At 36.7% G+C, this 27,594-nt stretch overlaps 1 protein-coding gene across 2 annotated transcripts in view; it reads right to left on the bottom strand.

Annotated features, from left to right (window-relative positions):
- Nucleotides 1–27,594, bottom strand: part of LOC134529581 (calcium uniporter protein, mitochondrial) — a 126,522-nt gene that overhangs the window by 28,417 nt on the left and 70,511 nt on the right. For both annotated transcript variants that reach the window (XM_063363818.1, XM_063363820.1), the window contains exon 4: nt 14,437–14,555. In XM_063363818.1, coding sequence (XP_063219888.1) covers nt 14,437–14,555 — 119 coding nt within the window. The remainder of the gene's footprint in view (nt 1–14,436; nt 14,556–27,594) is intronic.

Raw genomic sequence — 27,594 nt, 5'->3', positions numbered from 1 at the left:
GATGTGGCTTAATTTTTTTCCATTAGTATAGCCGTGCGAAGCCGGGTCGGGCAGCTAGTAACTAATATTTGTCAAAGAGCTTGATGTCATCGCAAGGTGCTTGTAGACGTTCAGTAATTTTGGCGTCTACAAGTGTGGTGTTACACATAAGTAGGCCTTTTTATTAATTACTAACCCAGTATAAAGGAGAGCTTTCCTTATAGAGCTAACACTTATTTTATAACTATAATGAACAAACATATGCCTATCAGCTATTTATTTATTTATTTATTACTATACTCAAAAGAGTAAAGTTTGCCTAAAAGCTATCACTATAACAAAATCCCTATAAGCATTCTCATAAACAAATTAATACATGTTTAATAAAAAAATTTATATATAGTAATTCATAAATTTTTATGCCTATAACCTAGAATCTTTATATTAATATAGAATTTAAAGTTTACATTTTGAATAAACATCTTAGCCTAAACTAACCTTACATATATCACTATAAAGGTTTGTTTTACATGAACAAGTTAGCACTATATTTATTACTACTAAATGCTATACTAAAAGAGTATAAAAATACATATAACTATAAAGATATTTTTAATGCATATCCTTGGGTGTACTATGCCAATCCAAGATGTGTAAGTGTGTCCTGTGCATGTCATCCTCGTAAGATATACTTTAAAATTTAAATTTGTCATCCTTTACCGTTTACTTTTTTTAATTTAATGTGGCAATCTTTAGTATTTGAATGAGGTGCCAAAAACTAGTACACAGCACACACTAGCAGCAAATAAAAAGATGGCGTCCTCTGGAAGCATGTCCTGGAATTAAAGATGGCACCCTCTGGAAAACTATTTTTGAAATTTAAATGTGAAGCAACCTATCTTACATTACTATAGCCTGACACACACTAGCAACAACTAACAATTATTTTTATTTTTTTTTAATGTGTCGCTCCCTAGCACAAGACACGGCCGTTATCTAACTGTGATAAGCAAAAAAAAATGAAGGTCTCTGGCATGTTAACTTAATTATTTTATTGTGATACCTTTTACCATTTACTTTTTTGAAATGTGGTGCTTCCTGAATTTAAACTATGCCACAAGGCAGTAATATAGTCATTTTTCCATTATATTCCAAACTGACTTCCTAGTTTAGTGGCTAACATTTCTTCCTGCCGATTCGTTGACCTCGGATCGGTCCCAAGCAACCGCAATAGATTTTTAATATTAAAAATAACACCATCACTCTACATCAGCTACACCTACCTTCAAAAGGATGACCCAACCATTAAGGTCACCAGCAGAAGCCTCTCGCCATGGGGTCCAGGGAGGGAGGATGGATATGTTGTCACCGCTGACTAGCATTCCCCTTCCCCCCGCACCTGCTCATATGTTAAGCATGCCTCGCTCCTTCCCCCTCTCCTACTCTGAGGAGTCTATGTTTAACATGGCTGATCATTACCCCACTCCCCCAAGGTAGGTCAGAGTGTCAGTCCCCCTACCCCCTAACATAATAGTAATGATTAGAAAATTAAAAAGATAATCAAAATGTTGTGCGAGACCCTTACTTAACCTTCATGGGAAAAAAAATTAGTTTTCTTACGATGAAGCATGTGGATGAAGCATGTGGCTCAATCCTCTTCCAATGATAAGTTAGTTTCATAGTAACTTATGAATTTGGATTCTGTTTAATGATGTTTTTTTTTTATAATCTAAATCAATTAGGAACTTGGTAGTTTGAAAAAAAAATTCAAAATGCTAACGGAAAAAATAAAACCCCTAGTATATCCAAATAGGGTTCAGATCCAGGTTGTCTATATACATATTTATGTATCTGTACCTCGGAGACATAAGACACTATTTCATAAAACCATATTTTTTATTAGAGCAGTTTAAATAATTTTAAAGTGTACCTCATTATTTACTCAACTATTTTCAACCACAAATATGTGAAATTTTGATATAACGTATATCTTAGTCTGTCCCGCTATATAGTTTTTTTGTTTTATAACATCTAAAATCAAAAGGGATAATTTTTGATACTTTTTTAATTTTTCATTTAAAAGTTTGATATTTTGTAAGCATCAGGGAAAAATAACTTAGTTTGTATGCATTTTGATTTTGAATTACAAATGAAAGTTCTAGCTGCCATATTTAAATACAGTAGAACCCCTCATATCCGACCTTCCCACAACCGACTCCTCCGGATATCCGACCTAGTCTCCGTGGTTGGCTAGCCTGTTCAGAGTTGAAAAAGTGATGCATCTACAATATGTCTTCGTGTCGCAAACTGTTCAGTTCAGCCGTGATTGTTGGTGCAGAATGTGCTCCTACTATAATCTTGTACTGTTCTGTGTTTTTTTAAACGTAACGTAATGTATTGTGGGTAGAAAAAGTGGAGGGACACTTCTGCAAAATCAAGATTTGGCAAAACTGAAACAAAAATACATTACTGAATTCTTTAAATAAGGTATGTTTACATTGTATTTATCGTCTCATTTATAATTTAACAAAAGTAAATGTTTGAAATGTATACAGCAACATTTTTACAAATAAAGTTGTATTACTGTACACACTGTATAGCTGGGAAAGGCGTTTTTTTTGCTCCTACGGATATCCGACCTTTTGGCCGTTCCGACCATGGCCCGGTCCCGTCATGGTCAGATATGTGAGGTTCTACTGTATTATGATATACCAAATCGTTGATATTTATTATTTTAAATTATAATTGTATGATAACGATCCATCCAACATTAATTTGTGTTATGCTTGAAACAAAATATTATTTTAGGAGTTTTCAACAACATTAAATACGTGTTTTGTTTTCTTTTAGAAATCTATTTTATTTAAACAATAAATTTCACGTAAAAAAAAGGTATAACATTTTTTAATTCAAGCACTTAATATTTTTAAAAATTTAAAGCATTTTTGGACAATCTCATGCCATTATTATGGGCTCAAAATGTGTTTCAATGTTTTCTTTAAAATGTTTCTTACAACATTCAAGTGAAAATTTTGGAACATGCATAATAACTTTAGGAATATTGCAAATTTTTTTATACTTACTAAAGCACTTCTTTAAATATTTTGTGAGTAATTTTTGTAGTATGCACATTAAAATATTTAAAAATTATTCTAGTATTGACATTTTGTTTCAGTTATTATACTTAATATTATAGTTCTTAGTTTAGTTTTATGTGGAAAAAAAAATCTATTTGTCATTCTTTATGTTAAGGTCATCTGAATATCATATTTCCTTTGTAATTGTTTCTGTTGTAACAGACATGACCCTAGCACCCTCCTCAACCAAGTCACCTTCCTGCAAGAGAACAGACATACTACTGCTGCTTTGTTCTTCAGCCCGAGCCTGTTGCATGGTTTGGACCTCCAATAAGCTAGTAGCATGACAGCATGATTTGGAACAGTTGCACACCAAGTGTATCTTTTGTGGCAGATGTGATAAATAACAGCAATAGACTTTCAATTGAATGGAGGGAAGAGTTAGCGTTGTGTGGAAGCACGTGGGACATCTAGGTCATGAGTAGACACATTGAGAAAGATTTTGGCATCAGGTTTCACAAGATACATGAAACTCATCTGCCATGAGGGTGATGCCACACACCAGGATTGGAGTCTAGCTGGGTCTCTATACCCGTTAAAGCACAGGAAGGCATCCTAACACATTGTTCGCTAATTCTCCTGATATGACCTGTATCATGAAGTTCTATAATAAGCACATGTCGGGATTGCAATTCCGCAGTGATTTCAATCCCGTGGGACATTTACGGGATTGGTGATAACCCCGCGGGACCCTGCGTAGTTGTTTTATATTTTACAAAATTTAATAAATAAATAAAACATTTATTTCATCAATAAGCAAAACTAAGTGTAATAAAAATTTTAGTACTACTAGTACTCTGATTAAAATGTTTTTAAGTAGTTTGGTTTATTAATAGTTAATTACACATCACATACCTACTTATATAATGACTATTACTTTAATTATACAAGTATTTTTAATAATCCAGTCATTTGTCTTTTTGAAATAATGTTCTTAAAAAAACAAATGGCATCTATTGTATTATCTCCCAATTTACTTCTTAAAGAACTAAATATGTAGCCAGCGGTGGAAAATGCTCTTTCTGCCACTACACTTGTTAGTTCAAGCGTCAATAAATATTTGTGCATTAAAGCCAAGTATTTTCTTTTTAATCCATTAGTTTTGTATGCCGCCATTCCTTTTTTTAATACTTTTTCAAAATCTATATCTTTTCTAGTTCCTGTTGGTTTAATGTAGTCTTTATTATCTTGCTTTATCTGCATTTCTAGTTATTCTTGTAGCATTAAATTATTTTGCAAAGAATTTTGGCTGTCACCTGGAGCCGCTACAAATTCTGAAAATTCTACATTTTCGACAAGGTCACCTTTGATCACTCTAGATAAAATGTTTTTCATTCCTTGATGTATTTTATTGTTTTTCAAAATAGTAAACGTATTATCAGGTGTCTTCAACTCTTGATCATAATATTTTTGGATTCTGCAAGAATACAAACATTCCTGTTACTTCACAACACCTTTCTTTAACTCCTACACAAAGTATCTCGGATAGTTAAGGGCTTAAAATTGTCTTGATTTCAAATTCTCTAAAATAAATTGAAAAGTTATGTCTGCAGTTATTAGGGTAGATTCTCTTCTACATGATGCTTCAACAACTCTCAACTAGTTTTTTTAAAATTTTGTACCATTCTTCATCTGTAAATTTAATGTCAGATGCTATGTCGGTGACAGTTTTCTCAATACACACTTTTAAGACTGTAAAATCTACCTAACATATCAAGCAAGCTGTTCCAACAAGTGTGGCAATATAGAATTAAACTCAATTCTTTCCCTGTCTGTAATTTTACATATTTCTGCAAATACATGTCTTGTTTGGTCGGCGAACCTCTGAAAATCTTTATAACTTTTCAGTTTTTTTAGAAGATTGTTATAGCCGGGAATAAATTCAGTTGGTTGTCTATTGATAGTTATAATTAAACATTGTTCTTCATTTGTCGCTTCCATATCTTCGTTGTCATCTATATCCGAATCAGTCAAAGTATTTTTTTTATGTTCTACTTCGCTTAAGATTTTTTTATATCGAGTATCGTCTACAGCCAAATGTACACAGCGTGCGAAACACAGTTGCTGGTAGCAAGGTACACTTTCACCATGACACTTGCATTGTCAGTTGTCATGCCAATAATATTGGTTTAAAAATCTAGACCAAAACTCATCAAACGTTCTTTGCACAATCTGATGCAGTGTTCTGAAGAACATTAATCATGTATTCAAATCAAACCAATATTTAAATGGGTGGCTTTGTGATGAACATTCATGTTTACATAGTGGTGATTTTTTCGGGAAGTCCACTCATAGAACCTCAGGGAAAGAAAATATTTGTGATTGTTTCTCGAGATGTGCAAATTCAATAATCATAACAGCTTTAACAGTATTTGAAACCCACTCTTTAAATAAAACAATTTTAAATCTGAAGACATACAAAATGAATTGAGACTTAAACCATCCTTGCATCCATTCTGGAAACAATTTTTTTCTTTATTTCCTTTATAAAATAGTCATCTATAGTTTTACTTTTCTTTTAGGGTATTTCTTCTTCAATAACATTACTTTTTGATGTGAATACTTTTGAATCTGTATTTTCAAATTGACACAATTTACCTGTTTCTATACAGTGCTTTGTTTTTAAATGCACTTTTAAGCTAGTGGTAGAACATTGACTAATTTTCAAAAATGAGAACAAATTATACCTTTTACTTTCTCGCTTCCTTCACACTTTTTGAAATAATGCCATAAACCTTTTTCATTTCTATCACAAAAATCTCCTGACGTGGTTTTGAAAGAGACATACTTGAATAGTAGGGGAAACCGGGGCTAGCTGTCACAAATTAGACATTTGTTTTTTTTTTCCTTATGAATGGTAAAATGTTCACCAATGTGGTTACTACAAATGACTTTTTAAAACTTTTTTCTATTATTGAAATTTATTACAAATTAATAGTACATAGTTAAAGTATTTATTTTCACTCCCAAAAGCCTGTCTGCAATTCGGACAACTTACACCAATGTTAGGGTAAGTTGTCACTTAGTGAGGACCTTGTCGTCACAAAGTAAATTAATCAGTTACAATAAAATATATTGCATAATAATTTTTATCTAAGAATTATCATAAAACAATTTTTTATTCTTAATTGCAACAGTCATTAGTTCAATATTTGTCTGTTAAAATTGAAGAAACAATTTTTGATCATAAATTCAAACAATATTTTAAATAGATACCTAACTCAAGCTGACCACTTCATTCTGAGGATTCAGATTCACAATATTGGCACACAATAAAGAAAAGTTGTGTGATACTCTTGTGTGTACACTTTTTGTGACACCATATTTAACAGCAAATAAACCTAACCCATTCTTCTTCTGGCACAATTTGTCGGAAATGTTCTTCACACACTAAACAGAATGTATATGTATTGCTATGAGTATAATGTGGAGGAACTGAGTTCGTACGGGATAGCCCAATTAAGTTTTATTAATTACTAATATTTACATTACTAATAAATAATTGTACTTAAAAAAACGTCTGATCACCAATCACTTGCACTTAAAAATGTTTATTCGCAAGTCACTCAATGTCTGTCAAGTTCCACAGTTCACACTCCTCCCTGGAGGTAGGCTCGACAGTAATTCGCCCTTACCTCACATACACAGCCTCACGCCACTCAGTCGCTCTCTCACGGTCCCGTTGCTCCTCGTCGTGCCACTCGAGGGGGGATCTCTCATCCTCTTCACCGATGTCACACTTCTCTTCACTGGCGAAACTCTCTTAACTCTCGGAACTCCCCGCGGAGGCCAGCATCGTCGCTTATGTACACAAGGCATCCTTTTTCAAAGGGACGAGAGCGGCTGTGATGTGTCACATCATCCCAGGCCGACCTGACACCCGAAACACCCAGAATAGCTACGCTTATTCACGCCACTCCTCGTGGCGGCCCCTGTAAGCCTGGAAATCCCAGGCCACTAAAAGGTGATATGATAACAGCCCAAGGCGAGACAGTGCGTGGGGCACGGAGGGGGGTGGGTAGCGAGGACCCTTGTAATCCGGCCAGGCACGCGTGGTATGCCTTATGTCAATGGATGGTGAGTTATGTCAGTGGCCGTGCGGGGCCACTAGCCAGTTCCGAACCTGGCACGCGTCGCAGTCCTGTCTGCGGGTATCTTCAGATGATTAAGCTGCATGAGTGGAGGTCTCATGATTTTCTTGATTTCGAAGATTTTGTTTTACTATGTCGCTCTAATAACGTAGTTTTCTTTACACAGATTCCCTTTTTTTTCTGCATCCAATGCATCTTTTACCGGCGTGAGAGTCAGGGTAGCTGATTTTCTTGTTTTTCTTTAGGGCAGTTTGTTTTCTTTCTCTAGCCTTGGGAAACAGTCTGACATGTTCTGGTGATAATGAAATTGAAGAATTTGTAGATAGATCAGGAGACACGGAATTATCCAGCCCTGAATCTTAACGGCGCTAAAATATGGGATTCCAGGTGGTTCTGTAGTAGATCCATTTGGATTGTCTTCCATGGCATAACTAGAAAGGAAGTCCAGATCAGAAATGGGTTGGATGGAAAGATACCAGTCGTTTTGAAACCTGATGATATATTGCTGGGAGTAATAGCGTGTAGAAGCGCTGTGGAAATTATCGATGGAATATGATGTGTGTACATGCTTAAAGTTGATCCAGGGTGGTTTATTAACTACGAATCTCAAGCAGTGTTAATCATTTATCAGAGTTCTGAACACACTTCGATGAAGCAAACATTGGGGTGGAAAAGATAGCATAACAATGTCAATTTCTTTGGCAAAATCCATACTTTAGATAGAAAGATGAGAACCATAATTATTGAGTAGGAGGTTGGGATTTAGTTTTGTACACTTAACATTGGCAACAAAATGATGAATGAAATCCAGAAAGTTTTCTTCTTTCATCCAACCAGATTTATTTACTGTTCCTTGACATCCTGATGACCATCCCTTATGAAATGATATTTAAAATTAATACATGGGAAATGAATAAATGGGGTATACTATTTCCAGAAAATAAATATTTATGTACGTCTTGTAGCAAAAGAACTTAAAATGAGTATTAATGACCAAAAACTTAACAATTGCAACTAATTGTTTTGTGAGTTGATAAAATTACATGTAATCTTATTTTAAATTGAATAGTTTATTGTATATATTATGATTTTAAAAAAGCTCTCGACATAAGTTGTTGGCCATTGCCATGAGCCAATTTTCGAAAAACAGTTTGATAACACATTATATTAACACTGCAAACATTCTTATTAAAAAAATTCAGTAAAATATTTAACATTTCTTCTCTATATGTCACAGTGACAACTTGCCCTAGAGCACCATAATTCTTTTATTTTGAAACACTATCTAAAGTTTTTCAAGTGAATAATATTTGTGTACATTATTTTAAAGTAAAAGTTTTATAGAATATGAATATGTTTATAAATTTCTTAACTTATTTCAAGGAATGTGCACAGTGACTGATTAAGTAGACAACACATTTTTACTTGCATTTATCATGTACACAAAAATGGCTATTCTGAAGAAAGAAAAGCTGCGGTCAGCATGTAACTCCTTTTACGTCTGTTAGATAGTGACTCTTGTAACCTCTGGATGAAAATCTATACATTTTATCAATTAGAAACATCAATATTAAGAGTTTGACAACTCGCCCCTTTGACTACTAACACCGGTCTCCCCAACCTGCAATTTAAAAAAAAGTTAGGTTTTGCACTCAAATTAATTTAATACAACTTATGTGAATAGCTAAGAAAATTGTTCTAAAAAAGTACCACAATACAATGAAACTGTCTTGAATTAAGGTAATGGCAGTAATTCTATAAAGGTACGTAAACAAAAATATATATTTTACTTACACAACGGTGGATTGTCTGTGAAACCACACATTTGTTGATGCGAGTCAAACGTCAACTGGCGAGTTAGACGGTGGGGCGGCGTGGTGCGGGCTGTGTGTGTATGCATACGAGATGCAAAGCAAAGGAACGGCAATGTCGCGCTAAGCAATGGAAAGGGCAGCAAATTTAACTGGATTTTGCATGAATTGTCGACAAATTCACGACTTTGCTGAACCGCACGTGAATCCACAAGCCAGTGAGGGATCCCCCAAACCTTCAAATGATGCTTGAAATCTCTAAGTACACAGTACATTTTGATTTTTAATTTTTCAACGCCCAATCAAAGTTCATTATGAAGTATTTTCTACATTCCTACAACATCTGCTGTTTTTGATAATTTTAGAGTTACACTGTTTTGAAAAAATTACGTTTAACATTAGAATAAAATTTATGTTGCATTGTGAAACAAATTGACTGTAAAGTTTTATAACATGTTATTTGGGATACCTCTTTCATAAAACACTAACTTTTTTATTGAAATAGTAATGAATTAGCCCTATAATGGAAAATATATTCTTACAGTAGTTATCATTGTGCAATCTCTTGCACAGCGGCTGATTTTACAAAGTACTAATATCATTGACAATAGAAAAATAGGACCATAATGTTTTGGAATCACTTGGGGGAGTAATAGTTATCTTTCCAATGACATTCTACACTTGTTTTGCAAGGGTGATAAAAACATGGAATAAGGTTGGTCAGGCCACCAGGCACAAACAGAAACAGCATATTTCATACAGTTACAAATGCTTGTAGAAGTCTTATATTTTCCCCTCGCATAACGCTCTAAATTCTATGAACTGGATAACAACATTATAATCAGAATAAAACTGCTTTAAGACACTAACAGCAAGCATTAGCTTATGTTAGATGGTAGTTGTAAAAGATGGTTTCACCAGTCGCTCCAAGAGAAATCACCACATAGCATAAATACTTGATGCTTGTCCGATAACCATGGTGTCATACACTGTTCTTAGTTATCTGTGTGTTCATGACCAACAATACTTTAAAGTTGATTCTTGTACTAATATCTAATATTAGGCCTTATGAATGTATAGACTAGTAAATATGTAAAAACATGAGAAAAAATTTATGAATATAAAACAAACTGAGAAATCTTATTAGAAAGAAAATTTACTTCACAGCACTTTAAATTATATTATAAGGTGTGTATTTACTGTAAATGTTATTAATATAAGTTAGTGACCAATTAAATAAATATTAAGGAGATACAGAAGACTGCTTGGATATTCTTTTCAGTGGCCACAATTAAATTCCATCCAGAAATACTAAATGCACAATTGTTACTTCCTTGCTTACAGCTAATAAGTAGGGGCAGGACAATTATATCCAACGGTATCTTGAGATATAAATATTTTAACTTTTTTGTAGGGACGCAAGAAACTTCTTTTACCATCAGTAAATTATAAATTAATTTGCAGCCCTAAGTAACAAATTAAATGCTTTTTGATTTATTTAAATGCAACTGTAATTTTTATCATTACTTGAAAATATTGGTTGTTAGCCATAAGAGCCACTGAGAACTTACAGATTATCTTGAGATTCATTCTTCATAAATATTACATTTTTAGCATCATCTTTCAGAAGATACAAATTTTAAATTTCATTTACAATGTTCTACAAAAGATTCAGTTGTATTCTATGATGTATGAACAGAAGATACAATTTTTAAATTTAATTTACAATATTCTACAAAAGATTCAGTTGTATTCTATGATGTATGAAAATTTTAAGTAGACTGTGCATAAAGGTTTTAATTCGCAAATATATTTAAGCTAAGTATTTTGTTGCATTATCATCTGTGCCCTCCCTTAAGCACGACACATCATGTCCCTTGCTTGATGTGTTGACCATGTATGTGTGCACTTGTGCACTGGCAGCTGTTCAAACAGTGCGCTGGCAACCGCCGGGGTCGACAAGAGTGAACATGTGTTGGTAACGGTTTTAGTAAGCGTATTGGTTTTGTATAGGTTTTAAGGGTTAGTGTTTAGTTCTTCTATAGCAACATTAGCATTTCAAACCAATATTAGTATTCTTCCTACTAGCTTTTGGATAGTGCTGCCCAAATTTCTCTGTTTTATTTAGTGTGTTTTGTTTAGTGTGTTTTGTTTATTCTTCATTAATTAAGGATGTGTTACTTTCATTAATAAAAGTTTTGTTAAAAATTAATTATTTTTATAACTCATGGTTTAGTTTAATAATGTTTTACATTTATGTATTATGCAACTGGTGTGACCACTAGTGCTAGCCGCTACCCTCGCCCCAGTCTTACGCCCACCAGTAAGAGTGCTCTCTGTACCTCTTGCTACTGGGTGGCATGGCCTGGTTGCCTCTACTGAAACTGTTGTATACAGATAGGATATTATCAGTTATTAACAAATTTGTAACATGTGTACAAAATTAATGACAGTGTTCATAGACTTGAATCAAGTGTGTGTAGTCAATAAAACAGGAGATTTGCACGGTGTGCTAAGGCCAAAGGGTCACCTTGAGAACCCATGAGATGGAAAAGAAGTATCTCTATAGTAGTATCTCTTATTCACTGAACATCTGACTGACTAAAAAATTTTCACCTTAAAGGAAATCTTCCAGAGAAAATTGTGCACAATCAGAAAGTCAATCTTCCATAAAAAACATTCAGCAGGCTATTAAAACTTCTGTAGAACATTAGGTACCAGAGGCTATGGATGCTAGTAAGGTATCCTCCAAAGAAACATTAATCGTCGTATAGCTTATGGTGAGAGTATTTATTCACTTTCACTTGTTCCTAACAATAAGTTGTTGAAGATCTGAAATACATCATACAGTCATTAAACATTAAAGCATAACCTGCACCTTTTTCATTAAAATCAACCAAAGCTATGAACGTACCTTAGTGAGGTACCAATTCAGCATCAAAAATCTCTCAATATTCCAGAAAAATATTTATGAAAGTTTGATGAAAATCCTACATTTCCAACTTTTTTAATACAATGTTTAAGGAAAAATTTACACTTTTTTAAAAATAAGACGTTATACATAAACCCAGAAACAAATAGTCAATAGCCAAGATCAACACTCAAAGCAAAAATTATAACAGTATTTCTTAAACTACTCTCACAGACATGCCAAACAGACTAACCTATTGCAGCTAGCAATGGAGACTGTCTTCACCACTTGCATTTTATAAGAAAAAGCTACATACAAACAAAAATTTTGAAAATAAACTTTGTTACGGAAATAAGGAATATGCTTGCATATCCCCTATATAAATTTTACAAATAAAAAACTACGCACATGAAATATGAAATTTTCAATAAAAATATCTATTGTAATTAATAGTGAATTGCAAGAAAATCTAAACTATAGTCTATTCAAATAAAAAAGGACTTACATAATCATTAATATAAGAAGCAAATTGAAAACTATTGTACAAAACTACACAAAATATAAGTTTATGTGTCACAATGTGTAACAAAAAAATAGGCATAAGGAAATATGATTTATAAAATGTGTATGTATGGGTGTATCTGTATATACACACACATGCACACATACAAACTCACATATAAAAATCAAATAATAAAATTATGATAAAGCAAAGTAAAATTAGTAAATATAAATGTTAACAGTCCTAATAATAAAGAGATAACAAAGAATAAGTATTTTCAAAACTAACTTCAATTAAACCATTTATGCATTAAAATTTACACTGTCCAGAGGCTGCTCCACCCCCCATATAGTCTGATGTGAAACCCCATCTTTACATCCCCCTTATTTTTTTCTCACTATAATTGCGTGAGTATGTGTGCAAGTGCTTTCAAACAGAGAACCTACTTCCAGAGATTGGCAACAGTGCAGGTGCATCAGAAGTGGTAATTAGTGTGTTCTGTTTTGTTTATATTTCAAATGTTTATAACAATAATAATAGTAATAATAATGCATTTTATAGTAATAAAATCATTAATATTATTCATACTTACTTTTTGACAGTATCATGAAAATCCGTTGTAGTATATTTATTTATATTTTATTTATTAACTCGACTGTGCACTTTTTAATAATCTAGAGTTTTGTCTATTACTATGTAGTAATGTCATTATTTACTTTAATACTGTAGGTACTTGTTAACCAACATGTCCCTAGCGCCAGTGCTTATCCTGGTGCCAACCAACGCCATGTTACCACCGCTCATCACCTGACTGCCAGAGAGCAGACGTGGCACTGCTCTCTGCTTCGCCATTTCCCACCGGTAACCGACCATGTGGCGTGGCCCGATAGACCTGCCTAATTGCTTTAATTAACCCAGTATATTTATTTTTATAGTACAGGGATTGTAACTGTCTGCATCAATAAATAAACACCCTATCTTATCAACATGTCTATTTCCGAAAGGACAGTAACTACAGTAGTGGTTGAGGCATGTGTGATGCCACAAGTGCCCATGTGTATTGTTTATGTAAAAACTATCAGTGTGCCCCACACCTGAGAGTGGGTGAAATCTTTGCAGTGGTATTACAAGGGATTCTCGAGTCTCACTCTCCATGTAGGCAACAATACGACTATGTGCAAGAGTCCAGCCCGGTCCGTGTGCCCTCTCATACGATGGTGCCCATCGTTCCAAAGACTTAGCAAAAAAATAATAGCAGCATAAAGAGTTCTGTAAGGAAAGTAAACCTAGATTATATTTGTCGAATTGAAGATTCTTATAGTACGTACATAAATAACTTAGAATACCTATTGACCTATTAACTAAAGTGCGGCAGCACAAAAAGGTTCCAAATGAATTGTCTTCAACGCAAGCCAGCAGACTACAGAAATTTACATTGCCAACATAAGTGTGACCAGGGTGTAGTTCTCCGAAAAGAGATGAGAAAAAAAGAAAATTAAAACTGACTGAAAATATTTTATTGCAAGACAACGTGTAATTGAGACATTAACAATCCAATGCACAGAGTGGCAAAATTAAACTTTGCCAACAAAAACCGTAACACAAAAGTTTAAAGCTATCAACTTGAGTTTACCCACATGTGTTGCAGAAGAAGAAACTACACACAACACTTGTCTCTAAAATAAACTGAATAAGACATGTTAAGGGCAAGTGCTGTAACCAAACATACTAGCTAATAATTTCACTTGAAAAAAATACATTATAAACTAAATATTATTTGACCGATTATAAATAGTGGTTTTAATTACACGAATTATTTTGTATATTATGTAATATGTGTTTAATAGGTTAAGTTTGTTCAGAATGTTTGCAAATTTATAACATATGGCAAATTATTTGAATATGGATGAATACAAATTATTTTATTACTTGAGAAAATACCTATTTTAAAAATTTTTAGTGCTTCCCATACAAAAAATGTTTTATACATACATATATATATTACCTTGCTCAAACGTTCTTGTTCTGGCGCTTTTACTAAGTACTTATTATCATTCACAACGAGTATAAAATCATCCTCCATGAGAGCTTCTATCGTATTAGAAGATGCAATTCGAACACCATCTGAAAAAAGAAAAAAAAATTGTGAAAATTATATGCTTATAATGTTAAGTTTTTTTAGTACCTATGCAGATAACGAACTTAATGCCAGTATGCCCTGTGAACAACATGACATGCTTTATGGTAACATAACTATGCTGAATCAGTGTCTTTAAATCATTAAATCAAAATATATAAATACACACAGAAAAGTATACATATTTAACTAACTAAATAAAAATTTCTAAAATATTTTCAAGAAAGTTATGTAATAAAAATTTAAGCTATAAATTAGCTTGAAATGAAAGTAAATTTTTTAAATAGAGTTATTGGATCAACATACATCTTTGGCAGTAAGAATATAGGAATAATATTTTATTTGATTAGCTACGAAGCAGTACTATTTACTCTAATTTTCTAAAGCCAGTAATTTTTTTTTTTAAATTAACAAATCATCATCTTGCACAAACATTAGCTCAACTAAGAACTCATCAATGTGCCACGTAAATTAAATGTAAACAATGTATATGCCATTTTAGAGTAGTTAAAGTGTTAGTTGAAAGTTTCTTACATTGCAATTCTCTCCCTGGTAGTAGCTCAGAAGCCTGCTTAACCGAGCCCTGGTTGAGGATTCATGGTTTGTATCTCTAGCCCAGGAAATGAAAGGAAAAAATGTATAAATGTCGGGAAAAATTAGAGACAAGCTGAACTTTTGGCAGGTGTTAGGACCCAAAAAGAGGTGTATTTTCCCAAAAGTCCCCACCCCTCCCCTTTGTGCTTCCCCCCCTATCCTCCCTTAAACATCCGATTTGCAAGCATTTGGATTACCCTTCATATCTCCGTTGTTATTTATCGCAGTAAAATTTTATATATATAGTTTTATTCCTTATATTATTATCTACAATTAAGTTATGTATAGTTTTGTTCTAAGATTAGCAGTTAACTATATATTAGCTGAGGAATGTCAATTTTTACAATTTTATGTTAAGTTTGTTAAGAATATTTAAGTTTAAAATTTTAGTTTGGGACAATTTCATGAAACACTTAAGATAAAAAGTGTAGAATGATTCTTTAGCTTTCCAACGGTATTAATTTTTCATAGTTTGGATGACGATAACATGAAGTAGGGGGTCGTAAGTAAACCAAGAACTCACCTCTTGCAACCCGGACTTAAAAGCAATCTGCCGCACCCTATTCAAGCTCGCTCCGCTGGCCTTAAACGTTACTTGTAATTCTTCCTAATTATTCTAAATAAATTATATATATAATTTTAGTTCAGAATACAGAAACAAAGTTGGTTTAATTTTTATATTATTTTTGCCAGTTTTGGTTCGGAGGGGCTTCAACCCTAACCCACATAGGATCGTTCAATTATCCACCACCTATGGACCCGCCGTGTCCCGGACTGGGCAACAACCGGCAGCTGTGAACTAAAATACATGACTGCTTATTCACAGTATGTGATAAAGAGCAATCAGTATCATCCACCACATCACGGACCACCCACCCACTCCAAGCTGTTGTGACATTTACTGAATTATTCACTTCTTTATGTGCATTTTTCATTTCCAAACTTTGCTATTATTTACACATCATGCTATTTCATTTGTATAGACAATTTCTACTTACAACAAAAGTACTTCAATGTATTTTACAAACAGATCTATTCATAACGTTTTCGACTCAACGCCTACATACATAATTATACATCATCAATTGCATCTTCATCTTCATCTATGGCTGTTGCATTGATACACGAAAGACCATTGCAGTGTTCACACATAGCTGAGCAATGTAAACCTGTCTTTCGACATCCACAATAGTTCCCACATGCAGATTTACATGAACATTACACTATGTGCAACAGATCGTTTGGTGCAAAAGGCTTAGATGTGGTAAGTAATTCGCTTAAGTACGTTTCTCTCGCCACCAGCTTCTCTTACACACTTATCCAAATTAATAAATGTAAGAGCCATGACATATGTTGAGTCACATTTTACCCTTCTGCTGTTAATGAGGTTCATGAAACCATTCCATTTGGTTGGACATTCATTCCAGAAAGCCAAATAGAGTTTAGAGGAAACATGGTTGCTACTGTGAAGTCTGAATTTTTCAGCTCAGCTTTTAATTCGTTGTAGTCTTTCACAGTAATGCTACTAAGTCCGTTGTGGGCTTTTTTCTTTGGGTAAGATCGTATCCTAATGCATTCTGGATTAAATGTTCCAGAAGATTTACATGCAACCTTTACTTGAATTTCAACACTAGAATCTGGGGTAATAGTTTGGACCCCGCCCAATGCATGAAACGTGTTCACGCCATCCAGTGTTCGAACATTGACATCAGCATTATCAAAATCATGCTGTATGAAAGCATCTTCATTGACATTTAGTGATCCTGAATTTATGAGAGCATTAATGTGGTATTAATGTGGTAACAAAAATGATCTGGGTCTTACAGCTGATATAATAGCATGGTTTATGACTACACATTTTCTGTCTACCATTTCAAACTCTTAAACGTTTTTCTTTTTCGTAACTCTTTGTGTGAAAGCTGCTAATGTATTTGGTATTAAATGTTCTCCTCCACATGTAATGTCATTGGTACCTGGATATGTTTCATGATCATATGCCTTCTTTTGAATATCTTATTTAATGATGTCAGCTGCAGCCAATACATTCCTAAGTTTTTCTGTATCTAGGTACCTATATCTTTCTTTGTACCAGGTCTCAAAAATTTTATGGACAGTATCAGACAAACACACAATGTTCTTTCTACCTGAGACATTAGATACCATAATGCGTTCTTTAAAGTATTCTAGAAGAAGATTTTTCAGGTGTTTGTCGGAATATGTATCTTTTTTCCCTGAAATGCATGCCATTATATCTTGCAACTCTTGAATTGAATATTGGCATTCATCGCTTTGTTCAATGTAACTGCACAACATTAAAAAAGATTCTTTATCCGTCATCGGTCTGCCTACAAATCATTCACTTGGGTTTGTCTTTGAAAAAGTGTCATGACAGTTTTTATGGTATCGTGCTTCTGGGGCTACAAGATCACTTACATTTAAAATGCGTGCTTTCACTTGATCTCCCCATTCATCGCTTCGATCTTCACATCTCTGCAACAAACTATCTTTAATTTCTAATGTTGCTACCATACGAACTTTTTTCCTACGATACAAAGCAGAATCGACAATTGCCTCTTCCCCCCAAAAAATGCAATCTTTTTTGTAGTCAAAATTATTTCCTGCACTTCGCAAAACAGGCGATAATTTTGAAGGAATACATACAGCAGGACTTAGTGATTATGTAGTTGCAGCTTTAATACTTGATGGTCTCGTATAGTTTTGCCTACACTGTTTGTGTACTCGAACACTTGATTTTCCTTTCAAGTTCTCGTGGAGCCCATCCTTTCGTAGCATGCTTGCTTCTGTTATTGTCTTCAACCCTTTTGTAACAACAGTATCTCCTTCCGTATCTTTACCTCATAGAATACAAAGTAAACTTAAATGTTCCATTTAAATTTTGGTTAGTATGAATTCTTGTTATAACATGGTAGGTATATTCAATCCTGAAACATACGAAGACGTAATAACTCATCACTTAGAAAGTTGTTGATTTGCAATAAATTGTTGAATAGTAAAAAGTTACCATAGACTGACAAATGTGCATTTTAATTGTATACTTATTTACTTAAAATGTAAGTTTGATATTCTGAAGAACCATAAAAACATTACGATAAATAGTCACGATGTTGAATTGAATCAGTTTATAATTAAATTTTTGAAAAGATTTTACTACAAATCTCACACAAATATGTAAAAATATTTAAGTTATATGATCTATTAATTTCCTGAACTTCAAAAACAGTGTATTGACAAACACATCAATAGGCCTAACGGTGTTTGATATTTGTGTTGCAATAGAAATCACATTTACGTGATACAAATTTAAAAGTAAGAAAACTGCAATAAAGCCGACATATAGTATTCTGTGTAAAAATATTTTATAAGATGTCCTGGTGGATCTTAAGACATGAAGCATCTATGTACAATCGATGCTAATATGCGAATGAAGCAGGGCCGGAGTGCTAGGGTGGGGGATAGCACAAGGCTCCGAAGAAGGGAAAAAAATCGACAGCCGACCATGCAGTGGTACAAATGAATAAAAAAAAGGGAGTGGTCCTATCCGGTCAGTGTGAATAGCAACAGCCCACGGGAAGAAGTGTTTTTTTATTATTACAATAATATTTAGCTTTTGTTATTGAAAACATTCTTACCTTCTTAGATTTGCGAGAAGCTGTTGCAAAATTTCTTCAGTTATCAAAATTTAACACCGTACTTTCTAGTACTTCACGTTATTATGTGACGTAGAGTAAGTGGAAGTTTTAGAAAATTACGCACATACACGCTAGAACGTTACCGCACACTTCAAAACCACTCCAAGAACTAGTCTCTGGAAGACGGGCTACTCAAGGCAGTAAACATGTCTTAAGAAATTTATGGTCGGGGGTGGTTAGGGACATTTCCATGACTCACAGGCCAGCTCCCTCGCTCTTGATAGTAATCCTGTTGTTTAGCCTCCTGAGGCCACCCACTGGAGCACGCACCAAGGGTAGAACAAAATGCAGCGCCTTCCTCGCATAATATAACGTTATACACATGTTATTGTCATCCAAAATATGAAACATTTATACCGTTGGAAAGCTAAAGAATCATTCTACACTTTTTATCTTAAGTGTTTCGTGAAATTGTCCCAAATTAAAATTTTAAACTTAAATATTCTTAACAAACTTAACATAAAATTGTAAAAATTGACATTCCTCAGCTAATATCTAGTTAACTGCTAATCTTAGAACAAAACTATACATAACTTAATTGTAGATAATAATATAAGGAATAAATCTATATATAGAAAATTTGACTGCGATAAATAACAACGGAGATATGAAGGGTAATCCAAATGCTTGCAAATCGGATGTTTAACGGTTGGTAGGGGGGGAAGCACAAAGGGGAGGGGTGGGGACTTTTGGGAAAATATACCTCTAGTTAGGTCCTAACACTTGCGAAAATATCAGCTTGTCTCTAATTTTTCCCGACATAAAACCTTCTTTTCCTGGGCTACTCGGTGATAGTTAGAGACCCTCTGCAGTTCTGATAAACATAGTGGGTCATTCTGAATGCCTCCAAATGAGTAGATATCGCCATAAAAGGTGTTTGCTCCAGAATGAAATAGCACACAAGTGTCTACAATGTCAGCGGCGCCCCTTTTTTCCTCCTACTGCTACAATCTGGACTTCTCGCTTGTGGCCGCGCCCCTCAGGGGACTACTGTCACCGAAACAGACCTTAAAGTGAACCAACCCGCGCAGCTTTCCTTTGATGAACTAAAAAACAGGTTCCGGGAATGCCACCTGTTAGCTCGTCTCAACCAGAACAAACAGGCCATCGTCCAAACTGACGCCAGTCAAGAGGGTATCGGCACCATTTTGCTGGAAATCGGCGGCGGAGGCGAGCGCGAATTTCGGGGAGGTGGAACAGCACTATAGCGTTAATGAAAGGGAATGCCTCGGGGTAGTGTGGGCGCTGCGATGCTACAGGCTGCACCTGATGGGTCAAAACTTCCTGTTGTGCACAGATAGTCAGTGCCTTAAGTGGCTGGCGACAATGCAGGGCCGCCGCTCAAAGTTGACATGCTGGGCCATGCTGTTGCAGTCCCTAGACTTTACAGTAGAGCACGTGCCCGGCAAGAGTAACGAAATCGCGGACGAACTGACCCGCAACCCAGAAGACACGGTCGAAGCCCACGATGATGCCTCCTGGGATGAATTGTTTACCACCCACCAGCGGACGGCCAGTAGACCATGCAAGTAGTATACGAATGTATGTCCGGGCACACGGGTTCTAGGTGAGGAGCAAGGAGCTGACCGAGCTCTGATGTCACGTCCATCTCTGACATAGCTGCTATCTTGAATGGCCTTGACCTTTGACCTTCGAAATTAGCCAAAATTCGCCAAAGTTTCCATTTTTTTGGGGAAATTTTTCTGACAAAAATTCTCGAAAAATTCCTCAATTCGTAAATTAGGATTTCGAAAACCTCAAAATTCGTTTTGCCTTAGAAAGAATACAATGTCCTAAAAGAGGCTTAAGGATCCATGTCTAAAGCCTCTGATAAGCCTCTGACAATCTAGGATTATGACCGACATATTGGTTTATGACATCATCATTGCAATTTCCGTTACGGCCGCCATCTTGAAAATCCGTAATTTTTATGTTAGAAAATGGAGAAAAATTTTAAAATTAAAAAAAAATTAATTAATCGAATTGATAATACAAATTTATGAAAAAATAATTTTAAGAAAATTATAAAAAATGTACACTTACGTCTTAGAGCTCGGAGTCCTCGGTTCGAACCCGGTGAGGAAAAAAAAATGAAAATGATGACCTATCCTTCCTCCACGGAAGCCGCTGGCAGAATAACCTCCCACCACTTATGCCAAAGCATATATATCGTCAACTAGTATGACGTTACGACCGCCATATTGAAAATCTATATTTAATATCCCATATTAATAATAAAGTTTTAAAATTTATAAAATAAATAAATAATCAAAATTTGATTACATATATTTAAAAATACCGTTGCTTGTTTCGTTACAGCTGCCATCTTGAAAATCCGTAATTTCAATGCTAGACATTCCAAAAAAATTCCAAAAAAATATCTTTAAAAAGTGCCTACTTAAAACGTTTTGTTATTTAAAAGATTTTGGTCCTTAGTTCGATTACCGGCGAGCGTAAACGAGTAATTTATTAATATATTTAAAAAATTCTCAATAAAAAGTAATAATAATGTCTTACGACACACCCGACATTTTGAATTATGTCACCACTTGTATCAATTATTGTTACGGGCGCCATCTAGAAAATATTTATCATCAGATTTTAATGAAAAAAGTTCAAAATTAACCAAAAAAATAACTTATTAATTTACTGATTTATTGGACCGATTCCCGTCCTTGGTTCGAAACCAGTAAGAGCAAAAAATAAAAAACTACAGATCCTACCTCCACAGAAGCCACCTGCAGACTGACCTACCGCCACCAATTGTCATTGGCTACATCAGATGGCATCTTTACCGTCTTTAACGACGAACTCGATGGAGGTTGTACCATCGACTACGGGAACCCTGACGTCTACACTGGAGGTTACATCAACAGTCGTGGTACCACCAGCGGAAGAGAACTTAATGACTTCAGTGCTGACTGCACAGGAAACCTCGGCGAACGCTGTTTCGACGTCAATGGAAGGTGATTCGTCAACAACTAACGAACATCGGTGCCGTTACTGTGACAATATTTTCTCAAACATCAGCAATGCTCGTCGACACGAGAAGAGAGAATGTGCTAAGAATCCTCCTCGCAACATGTTTGATTGTGTGAAATGTCATAAGCAGTTTGCAAGAAAAGATAATATGAAAACGCACATGAAGACATGCAAAGGTCCTGCTGCGCGGCAGAAAATAAAGGTTTTTATACAACAACGATGTATTGCTGTTCATAAGAGTATGCCTGGAAATGGCAAAACTACGGCAACGTCAGTATCTGGACCGGGTCTGAAAGGCTCGTCTTCATCACCACGGTATCCTTGCAGCTACTGTGATATGTCGTTCGCATTTTTCCATGATGTACGAAGACATGAGAGGAGTAAATGTACGAAGAATCCTTCTCGCATGAAGTTTCGCTGCGATGAGTGTCATGAATGGTTTACTGGAATTGATAATTTGCGTCGACATGCGAATAACTGTAAAGGTGAAGTCCGTGTGCCTACTGTTGAACTACCCGCAGAAATTACGACTCCTCAGTTTAGGTTGAATACTCGTGAGCGTACAAACAAAAAAACAGATGTACAGCAACCGATTGCTATGGCATCTGGACATGGAACTAAACCTAAGACTGTGTTCAGTGCATTACAGGTGAATGATAATGGTTTCTACTTGGCGCAGTCTGCATTTCTTGGAACATTGAAAGACTACTATTATCTAAATAAGATGATTCAAAAGACATTTGTAATTTTCTTGAGGATATCAGGCAGAACATAATCAGCTTACTAATGACGTAGCAACAAGTAGTACTTTAAAATATAACTTGTGGCTGGACTGTGTATATGGCAAACCATATCCGTTCGATGACAAAGTGAAGACGTGTGCATTCAAGACATCGGCTGCAGTAATTTACAGTTCTAACGATGCGAAGAAAACTGTTAAACACTGTATCCTGAAACTCTGTCAAGAAGAGGAGGACTATGTCAGTAAAGGTTCTGGTTGGTGTCTGTCTTGTATAAACCGATTGAGCTTAGAATTAGTCATTTCACACCAATGCAGAACTAAATGTTTATGAAATTGTTAACTTTCGCAAGTGTTTCTGTAGTTGAATAGAAGATATGTAATAAAATGTATTTTGTAAAAGAACTTGCGCTGTTTTATTGTCGAACCTGTCACAATTACGCTAAATTGAAGTTATATTAAATTAATTTTATATCGTCCAGGGATCGAACCAAGTTTTCAATCAATCATTATTTTAATGAGTGAAAGTTTTTATGAATTTTGGATTTTTGCCCGAATCTCTAGCTAAATAATTACACGATTACAAGATGGCGCCCAAATTTCCGGATGGCGGGCACCTCAGTAATAATTAATTATTACTGCACTCTAGAGGGTTAGAATAAAACTAGCATGATGGTGAAGCACTCTGTAAGACGAGAACACACACATAATACAGTGTCCTCCAGCAGACGAAAACAAGATGGTGGCAATGTCCTCTAGCAGGTGGTAGCTCCTGGTATCATGTACTGAACACAAAATGTCGGATCCATGATGGTCGTCAAGGTCAAAGTTAAAGGTCAAGGTCAAAGTTTAAGTTCACAGTCAAAGTTCAATGCCAACAGTCGAGGTCAAAGGTATGGTGAACCAGCATACTCTAAGCAGACGAAAACAAGATGGTGGCCTCCAGCGGACGAAGACAAGATGGCGGACATGACTACAGACCAGCGACGATATATACCTTGTTATCGGTGGCGGTAGGTCAGTCTGCAGATGGCTTCTGTGGAGGTAGGATCTGTAGTTTTTTTGTATTTTTTGCTCTTACTGGTTTCGAACCAAGGACAGGAATCGGTCCAATCAATCAGTAAATTACTAAGTTATTTTTTGGATTAATTTTAAACTTTTTTCATTAAAATAGGATAATAAATATTTTCTAGATGGCGCCCGTAACGATAATTGATACAAGTGGTCACATAATTCAAAATGTCGGGTGTGTCGTAAGACGTTTTTATTACTTTTTATTGAGAATTTTTAAATATATTAATAAATTACTCGTTTACTCTCGCCGGTAATCTAACCGAGGACGGAAATCGTTTGAATAACTAAACTTTGAAGGCACTTTTTTTAAATATTTTTTTGGAATTTTTTCGGAATTTCTAGCATTGAAATTACGTTTTTTCAAGATGGCGGCCGTAACGTAACATGTAACGGTATTTTTTTTAATATTTTTAATTAAATTTTGATTATTTTTTTTATACATTTTAAAACTTTTTTCATTATAATCGGATAATAAATATCGATTTTCAAGATTGCGGTCGTAACATCATACTAGTTGACGAGATATATACTTTGGCATAAGTGGTGGGAGGTCAGTCTGCCAAAGGCTTCTATGGAGTAAGGATCGGTCTTTTTTTCTCTCTTTTTTTCCTTTACCGGGTTCGAACCGAGGACTCCGAGCTCCATAAGGTAAGTGTACATTTTTTTATAATTTTTTAAAAATAGTTTTTTATTAAATTTTTATTATTCAATTTGATTAATTTTTTTTATAAATTTTAAAATATTTCCCGATTTTCTAACATAAAATTTTCGGATATTTAAGATGGCGGCCGTAACGAAAATTGTAACGATGACGTCATAAAGATGTCGGTCATAATCCTCGATGATGTAAGAGGCTTATCAGAGGGTTTAGATATGGATGCTTAAGCCTCTTTTAGAACATTGTATTTTTTCTAAGGCAAAAAGTATTTTGAGGTTTTCGAAATCCTAATTTTCGAATCGTGGAATTTTTTGAGAATTTTTTTCGGAAATTTTTTAAAAAAAAAAATAATGGAAATTTTGGCGAATTTTGACTAATTTTGGCTAGTTTTGAAGCTCAAGGTCAAAGCCATCCAAGATGGCCGCCGTGACGTTAGAGATGGACGTGATGTCAGAGCTCTCGGTAAACTCCTCGCTCCTCACACAGAACCCGTGTGCCCTGACACACATTCGTATACTACTCATGCGACCCTCTGCGCCGTTGACAGGGACGATGCTCCGACACTCCCGCCGGGGGCGGAAATCGATTATATTGACGAGTTCGTGCGCGCCTAACAAAGAACAGACGACCAATCGCAGGCCCTAATACGTAGCTGCGCGAAGTACAAGCGCGAGGGCTACCGAGTCGTGGACGGACATCTGCAGACACGCCCCGCTGGAAGCGAACACCCTTGGCGGACATTCGCGCCGCGCGAGACTAAGCATGCTGCACGTGAATAGACTTGTCGGACACCCGGGCACAGACGAGACTACGAGATCCATTCGTGAAGCGCTCTACTAGCCGGGGCTTACTTAACCAGTACGTGCGCAACAGCGTACGACGTTGCCGTCACTGCTAACGACACAAAAAACGGCGTCCCAACAGGAAGGAACAATAGCTGCCACGACGACCTACGGAACCGTTTCACACGGTAGCATTGGACTTGATGGGGCCATACCCCCGCACCCAGAGGGGAAAAAGAATTCTACTGGTAGTGACGGATGGCTTCACACGGTGGGTGGAGGTCTACCTCCTGTCCAACGCCCGGGCGGTAACCATCGCGCATGCACTCGAGACCGGTTTTTTCCACGATGGGGCTACTCCAGGGTACTATTGTCAGATAATGCCACGCAGTTTTCGGGCCGGCGATAGGCGAAACTCTGCGGGAAGTGGCGCGTGATCGCGCACACGACACCGGCATTTCACCCAAGGGCCAATCCGGCTGAGCGGCGCAACCAAGAGATAGAAGCAGAACTCCGAGTCCACCTATCAGAGGACCACTCCCGATGGGACACACGCGTACCTGACATATTGTTCTGTATATGCCGCCGGATCAATGCGGCCACGGGGGAATACCTGGCCAGGCTAGTTCAAGGAAGCAACCTCCCACAGCCGGGTCAGTACCACGTCGACGAGAGAAATCCGTAAGACGCGGAAAAAAAAACTCCGAAGAGCGCGCGAGAGCTAACAAGAACCCACGAAGCCGCCCGGCAAAACGAATCCAGGTACCTGGCTCAGATCACCCCTCTGACACCTGGCCAGCTGGTCTACGGACGCTTGCACCCACACGGAATTACTCCACCGGACTAGCGCCCAAATGGATCGGGCCGATGGCAGTGATCAAGACCATAGGCACTACGGCCGTAGTAGTGAAGCTCCCGTCAAGGCGAGCAGCAATATATCACCGGGACGTTATCCGGGTGGCAGATGAGGAACCGGACGAGGCTGGCGACGAACCCAGCGCACCAACACCCGAGGAGCCCGTGCAAACTGCACAGCCAGCTACTTCGACCCCCGACAGAAGAGGCGGATGAGGAATTTCCGGGTTTTCCGAAAACCGAGGAAAAGCGCCCTGCACTAAACACCAACAGCACTCTTCCACGACAACCGTTTACAGAGGAGGAAGAAACGACGTCTTTCCACGGGTTCGACGTGGCCGTCGGGGGGGGGGGGGGGGGGGGAACCCGGCACGCACCCCGTCCCCTACCTCGATAATCGGGTCGGGGAACCGGATGACGCACCACGAAGACGAACACCAGTGGCCCCTACACCTGTCACTGACAGAAGCTACCTTGAAGAGCCGCCGGAGCTCGCCACAAACGACACGGAAGATTTACGAAGGGTAAGGGGGGGGGGGGGGGAGGACGAGGCACTCACCCCCGCGCCACGCGGTACAATTTACGGCCGTGCCAGGCGGCAGCACCGTCTCGGTGCAGCAGAATACAGGGGACGAGCCGACAGCAGCACGAGGCAACCAAGAGCGTCGAGAACGAAGGTGCAGCAGAGTTACATCGGGCTCCTTCTGGGAAGGGGGGTGGGGGGGGGGGGGGGAATTGATGTCGACCAGGGCTACACCTTCCATAAAGCCCGATGTGCCTCACGTCGCTACCGACCCCCTCTCCTCCCACCGACCCCCTCTGTTGCAAACCTCCCGCCAACGAGTGCGTGTGTGTGTATGCGAGAGTTCGGCCGCCCAGCAAGAGGCGCTGTGTCAGAGCCTGTGTTACGGCCTCATACCATTTATAATTTAGTTAAATTAATAAGTATGGCTTTCTTTTATTATTTCAATTTTTTCCCAGGGTAATTGTTTTCAGCTAATTATGAGGACGGAGCAGCGCCATGCGCGACCCCTTTCGGCACACACCCTCAGTTGAGCGTTGTATGAGTTTGTGATCCTCGTAGCCTCTACTCAGTGGTATATTGGCTAGTTAGGGCAGCGGTAGTCTTACGAGATGGATTGTATCCAAGTTCTACAACTAGCATTCTATGATTCTGCATACTTACCCTGTTATGCTCTGACTTCTACAACTCATGGTTGACCGGGCTTAAGTTTATTGATTCAGATGAAAAACCCTGAATAGTAAAGCTTAAAACAAGTTATTTACACCCCAATTAATTACATTGATAGTAAACAAGAACTCAAAATCTTCTTAATTTTGATATTTAATGCCAGAATAAAAAGCGAACATCGAAGAGGCAAGTCTATACATTTACTAAAGAAATATACGTCACTACACGCAGCACTGATACATCAGCACAAAGTCACACTTCACAAGCAACTAAAACCTATAAACTCAATTTAGCATGTTCCAACATCCCTCCACTAACCTGTCACTGTAAGTGAATCACATACGACACAGTCTGTCTTCGTTTCACTACTACTTTTGTCCATCAATAAAAGACAATTATGTCTGCATGTTCTACACACAAGTAGCGGCTCAACTTAAACG

This window comes from Bacillus rossius, chromosome 2, assembly GCF_032445375.1.
Source record: "Bacillus rossius redtenbacheri isolate Brsri chromosome 2, Brsri_v3, whole genome shotgun sequence".
NCBI lineage: Eukaryota > Metazoa > Arthropoda > Insecta > Phasmatodea > Bacillidae > Bacillus > Bacillus rossius.
The sequence above is the reverse complement of the archived record's forward strand: the minus strand, read 5'-3'. Positions and strand labels throughout refer to the sequence as shown.